We start from the raw sequence: 6,543 nt of genomic DNA on the forward strand, positions 1-6,543 counted from the left end.
AACTCCTGACCTCAGATCATCCATCCGCCTCGGCCTCCAGAAGTGCTGGGATTACAGTTGTGAGCCACTGTGCCCGGCCTATATGCGTTCTATGTTCTGGTGTACTGAGAGGAGGGTTAGGGTTCACCCCACTTGCAGCTCTTCGGAAGAAGAGTGGTGTATGTCCCACTGCTCCTCCCCACAGCCCCAGCTGGGGGTTCTCTAAGGCGAGAGACCCTCCAACTGGGAGTTCTCTGGGGCCAGAAACTGGGTCAGCCTCCCTTAGACTGGGAGTTTTCCGAGGGCAGGGGCCATGTTCATCCCCTTTTGACTGGAAATTCTGAGTACAGAGGCTGACCTTGGTCCTCAAGACCTGGTCCCAGCATCCTCTGGCCCAGGGTTAATGTCTCATCTTCTCTCCTACAGGCCCCTTCAAGCCCTGTGAGCACCTCTTTGAAAGCTGGGGCATCCGCCTGGCCGTGTGGGCCATCGTGTTGCTCTCTGTGCTCTGCAATGGACTGGTGTTGCTGACCGTGTTCGCTGGTGGGCCTGTACCCCTACCCCCGGTCAAGTTTGTGGTAGGTGCGATTGCAGGCGCCAACACCTTGACTGGCATTTCCTGTGGCCTTCTAGCTTCAGTCGATGCCCTGACCTTTGGCCAGTTCTCCGAGTACGGAGCCCGCTGGGAGATGGGGCTGGGCTGCAGGGCCACTGGCTTCCTGGCAGTACTTGGGTCGGAGGCGTCGGTGCTGCTGCTCACTCTGGCCGCAGTGCAGTGCAGCGTCTCTGTCTCTTGCGTCCGGGCCTATGGGAAGTCCCCCTCCCTGGGCAGCGTTCGAGCAGGGGTCCTGGGCTGCCTGGCGCTGGCCGGACTGGCGGCCGCGCTGCCCCTGGCCTCAGTGGGAGAATACGGGGCCTCCCCACTCTGCCTGCCCTATGCGCCGCCTGAGGGCCAGCCAGCAGCCCTGGGCTTCGCCGTGGCCCTGGTGATGATGAACTCCTTCTGTTTCCTGGTCGTGGCCGGTGCCTACATCAAACTCTACTGTGACCTGCCGCGGGGCGACTTTGAGGCCGTGTGGGACTGCGCCATGGTGAGGCACGTGGCCTGGCTCATCTTCGCAGACGGGCTCCTCTACTGTCCTGTGGCCTTCCTCAGCTTCGCCTCCATGCTGGGCCTCTTGCCTGTCACGCCCGAGGCCGTCAAGTCTGTCCTGCTGGTGGTGCTGCCCCTGCCTGCCTGCCTCAACCCGCTGCTCTACCTGCTCTTCAACCCCCACTTCCGGGATGACCTTCGGCGGCTTCGGCCCCGCGCAGGCGCCTCAGGGCCCCTAGCCTATGCTGCGGCCGGGGAGCTGGAGAAGAGCTCCTGCGATTCTACCCAGGCCCTGGTGGCCTTGTCTGATGTGGATCTCATTCTGGAAGCTTCTGAAGCTGGGCGGCCCCCTGGGCTGGAGACGTATGGCTTCCCCTCAGTGACCCTCATCTCCTGTCAGCAGCCAGGGGCCCCCAGGCTGGAGGGAAGCCATTGTGTAGAGCCAGAGGGGAATCACTTTGGGAACCCCCAACCCACCATGGATGGAGAACTGCTACTGAGGGCAGAGGGAGCTATGCCAGCAGGTGGAGGCTCATCAGGGGGTGGCGGCTCTCGGCCCTCTGGCTTGGCCTTTGCTTCACACTTGTAAATATCCCTCCCCATTCTTCTCTTCCCCTCTCTTCCCTTACCTCTCTCCCCCTTGGTGAATGATGGCTGCTTCTAAAATAAATACAACCAAAACTCAGCAGTGTGATCCATAGCAGGATGGCCCAGTCTCTGGCTCCACTGATCACCTCTCTCCCATGACCATCACCAACGAGTGCCTCTTGGCCTGGCTTTCCTTTGGCCTTCCTCAGCTTCACCTTCATGCTGAGCCTCTTCCTTGTCATGTCTGAAGCTGTGGACCAGAGACCTGGACATCTGTCTGCTTAAGGGAAATGAGGGAAGTAAAGACAGTGAAGGGTTGATCAGGGCACAGTGGACAAGGAGACCTCACAGAGAAAGGTCTGGACGGTGATTTCCCGTGTGACTCATGGATAGGATACAAAATGTGTTCTGCGTACCATTAATCTTGACATATGCCATGCATAAAGACTTCCTATTAAAATAAGCTTTGGAAGAGATTACACATGATGTCTTTTTCTTAAGAGATTCACAGTGCATGTTAGTGTAATAAAGAGAGAAGTCCTACAGTAGTAAAATCTATTGAACTTTGTTTAACCCAGTTCCCTGAATTATTTGGTAACCGGTTTTTGTCTGCTTGTTTGGTGTTCCCGGAATATCTATTAACATGACAGAACTTAGCACTGTTCTCTCCCAGGGAGCTCATCTCTGTACCACCTAGTGCTACCCAGTGACATCACAAAATGCCACCACTTCCTGAAAGCCCTGATCCTAGAATGAACTGCCAGAGGTAACTGATGATTCCATCCACCAGTAGAGACTCTCAACACTTTACCTCCCACCTCTGTTATCCTATGCTGGGAAGGATGAGGAGAAGCCTACCATTGTGGTTCCAGACTCAGACCCCTGAGTTGGGGCAGGGAGAAAGGGATCCCTGTGTATTCTCTTACCACCCTGCCATCAACCCCAGCAAGCCCAAGCACCAATGAAAGTTTGTCTGCTGCAAGAGGGATAGTAGGGTTCCTAGATCCTGGCAGGGCTATCTAGGTTCCTTCTGGCTCTTAGTTGCCTTCTTATGCTTCTCCATCAGATGCCCCCTGCTACCTCCTGCCACAAGCCAGGTCCTGCCTATTCTTTGGGACAAGGAGGCCTTAGCCAGAAAACAGGAGAGATAGGAAATTGTAGTTATCTGGGACCCTGGGTGCCTCAGATAGGCCACTGACCTTTCTGCCTCTCCCCTCATGACCTTTCTAACTATGGTCTACAAAGTGTCTCTGAGCATTTCCAGAATGCCCCCCTCATCCAGCCCCAGACACACACACATTCAATCTGAGAGTGAGGTGGTAAGGGCTGGGGCATCCTTCCAGACATTAAAGGTAATTCTTGGAGACATAAAAAGAGAATCCAAGACTCAACAAAGGGCAAGACTTGTTCTAGGGTACCCCAACAGCAGTCACATCTAGAGGACAGGAGTCTAGAATTCTGAGACCAGATGTAAAACAATCTTCTTCCTGAATTCTGGCATGGTCCTCAGCCGGGCCCTATCCCCAGGGGCTCCACTATTAAAACAACAAACCTGAAGAAAGCCCTTCTTCTAATTCTGTAGTTCAAGTTTCTGCAGCTTAGCTTCTCTGCTATCTCCCTGCTGTCCCCAATGCCTAGTGGAAATTCTGACACAGGACAAAAAGGCTGCCTAGGCTGAGGTAGGTAGGGTAGGTAGCTCCATGGATGAAACTTGATACCTTTCTAAATCTTATCTGACTAGTTGCCTGGGGTCTTATAGGCTCTGAAGCAGAATGTGCTGACCTTGTAATCCCAGAAGAACCTTGGGGTCCTACCATGAGGCCAGCCTCAGTGTAGGTACTCGCTAATGATGGCAGGTTTATTTATCCGTTGTTTATTTGAGAACCCTGCTCTCCCAATTTCCCTAGGGCTGATCAAGAGCCCTTAAAGGGAGGAGTTTGCTCTACTTTGGATACTGAGAATTGGTGACTCTTATCAGGGAAAGGAGTTCTTTGCCTCAGGGATGACAAAACTCGTACAGTTTTTGGGAGCCTTGACTTGTAAAAAGTCACCCCAGATCCCTTCTCACTTCTTGCCCCCGCCATGTGATCATTGTTCCCCTTGGAGTTACAGAGTCTGCATTGAGGTGGAGCACAGTAGCCGTGTGTTAGAGGTTTAGGAGTCACAGGAACTGCTCCCTACAGGTGGCCTCTTCTATGAAAAGGGGACCAGTGATTTCTGGCTGCAAGCCCAAGGGTAGCACCACTGTCACCTTGTCATCTGCTTCTAAAGATCCAGACATCTGCTGGCCAGAGGAGCATCTGCTGAACCTTCTCATTAGAGGAGAGGTGTGGAGGAAGGGAGTGGAGGTGTTTGCCATGAACTATTTTCATTATTTGGAAAGTCTGGTCGATGTACACTTACCCAAAATAAAACTGAGCAGTGCAGTTTCTTTGTTTTTTGATTTTGACTGAATTTCTAGCAAGTCAGTATGTTATTCCTTTGGTTATCTTCATTATGATCCACAGAAGATTATGAAGATTATGTATGTCTTTGATCACAAAATCAAAAAACAAATTATTCAACGCATCTAAATGCATTTTGTTGGGTTGACAAAATCTTCCAAAATGGTATCCATGGGGAAGAATCTGTCCAAGAGGGCTGTAGTGGTGGCAACGCTGAGGACTGCTGACTGGGTGTGTGTTGCCCTGTGCTCTGTGTGCTGTTCATTGGCGACTGGTGCCAACCACAATCGTGTCTCAGACCGACTTGTGGAAGGGAACCTCTTGTGGCAGAAATGGTTTTTATAAGCACCTTTGAACATACCAATGGTAAAATCCAAAAAATGCAGAGCTGACATTTGAAGATTATGGATGAACACAGCCCCTAGCTTGGCCTTCTCCTTGCTTTCCTCTCTCCTCCTCTAGCCTCCAATATATTTCTAGTTTCCCTTTCCAGGAAGACTAAAAGGTCTAAAGAGTAGGAGAAAGGAAAAAGGAAGAGCTGACAATAAATAGGCCTGAGTGACGATAGTGGGAAGTTGCTAGAACGCTTTTTTGTTTGTTCTTCTATTTTTTCTTTAAATTTTTTTTTACCTTTTTAAAACATTTTTATTTTTAATTTTTTAATTTTTTTATTTCTTCTTATTTCATAAACCAATATCAGAGCTACAGTAGCTAGAATCCTTGATCCTGTCTGGCCCCATCTAACTACCTCTGCTCTGCTTTAGCAAATTCTCCCACCCACCACCCCCACATCACTTCTGGGTTTCAGTTCCATGCCCTCTCCAGTTGCTTGAAGTATAAGGATTGTCAAGATGTAAATATTTGGATTCTTCTGTATAATAAAGCGCAAGTGAAGAATGATATGTGTCCCTCAACTCCTTTCTGCTGCCTCTGGTGGAGCCATGGAAGTGGCCAGAGGTATTTGAGAGAGGGGTGATCAGTGGCAATGCTCTTCCTTAACCTGTCTTCTGACTTCTGGGGCACCTAGGGCACAGCCAATGAGGCTCAGGGTTGAAGTTTGGAGGCATCAGAATCCATTCCACTCACCTATATCAAAGTGCCCTTTATGTGCTTGCCACTGGATTAGACACAGAATAATCTAAAGAAAGCAGTGAGCAGGTTGGGCCTTCATTATTCAGACCCTGAACACCTTCTCAGACCCAACCCTAATGCTGGAGTTTCCTGATAATGTGAACCCCAAATAATCAGCTTGCTTTCCTCTCCTTGAGTGCACTCTCTCAAGCACTCTCTGCCTTGGGAATCCTTACCCCCCTGCCCCTGGCCCAGCCTTGCCTCAGAGTGGGATGATGCCCCAAGACAACCAGGTGGCCCCTTCTCAGGGGAGGGAAGATGGAGTTCAACAAAACTTGCAATCGTGGGGCAAGGTGCTAGCCCCAGAATGGTATTAGGGCTGTACTGATCTAGTGCCTGACTCCCTTCTGAGTGGAAAACTGGTGCCTTCGTGAGTACCTGCCCTCCACTCTTGAAAACAGAATATTTCAAACCCTCCATCTTCCTGGCTCAACTACAGGGAAGACCATTTTTTCAGCTGTTCTTCTTAGACTGGTTTAAGAGACAGAAACTCAGGAATTAACTCAAGTAAGTACGTGTTTCTTGAGAGGATCCATATGAAGCAATAAGCGAGGCAGAATCTCAGCAAATAAATCCAAGGCCAGAAAAAGCAGTAAGACTGGGCCTTGTGGTACCTGAAACTAAAGGCCATTCTGGATTTAGTCTGTGATTATTCTCTGTGTTGCCCAAAATTAGCCGGTTCAGCTGCTCTCTGGAGGCCTGTTTTTATATCTATCTGCTTCTCAACCACGATCAGCTGCTCCCACCCACCTCTTTTGTTTAAAAAGCTTTTCATAAATTTCATTTTTGAATAAGTAATACATTCACATGGTTCAAATAACACATTCTTAACAGTTTCCCTCTCATCTCCGTCCCTTTTGGCTTATTTCCCAAGCCCTCATTGGTTACCACTGTAATTACTTTCTTATATATCCTTCCAGAGTTTCAAAAATATATATATTAGCAAGATGCATATATATGCTTATTTTCCCTTTTCCCAAAGTAGCACACCGCGGTTCTGCTTTTGCTTTTTTAACCTGTAATATAGCTCAAAGACGTTTCTACATCAGTAAAGAAAGCATTCTAATGTTTTTGAAGCAGGTTATAGCCCATTATGTAGATGTATCATGATTTCATCTTATTCTCCTTCTGATGGACATTTGGGTTGCTTACTCTTTTGCTCTTATAAACAATACTGCAACAAATAACCTTACATGAATGCCATTTAGCACCTGTGTAAGTAAGTATATCTGTAAGATAAATTCCCAGAAGTGGAATTGCTAGGTCAAAAGAATAATTTTTCAGAGGATACATGTGAAGCAATAAGGG

At 49.0% G+C, this 6,543-nt stretch overlaps 1 protein-coding gene across 2 annotated transcripts in view; it reads left to right on the forward strand.

The window, feature by feature from the left end:
* The window catches only part of LGR6 (leucine-rich repeat containing G protein-coupled receptor 6), a 126,931-nt gene extending 124,726 nt beyond the window's left edge, over window positions 1-2,205 (forward strand). For both annotated transcript variants that reach the window (XM_011931761.1, XM_011931762.1), the window contains one exon: window positions 406-2,205. In XM_011931761.1, the coding sequence (XP_011787151.1) occupies window positions 406-1,661 (1,256 nt within the window). In that variant the 3' untranslated portion in view covers window positions 1,662-2,205. The remainder of the gene's footprint in view (window positions 1-405) is intronic.
* Window positions 2,206-6,543: the final 4,338 nt, after the last annotated feature.

Source organism: Colobus angolensis, unplaced genomic scaffold, assembly GCF_000951035.1.
Source record: "Colobus angolensis palliatus isolate OR3802 unplaced genomic scaffold, Cang.pa_1.0 Scaffold91, whole genome shotgun sequence".
In the NCBI taxonomy this organism is placed as follows: domain Eukaryota; kingdom Metazoa; phylum Chordata; class Mammalia; order Primates; family Cercopithecidae; genus Colobus; species Colobus angolensis.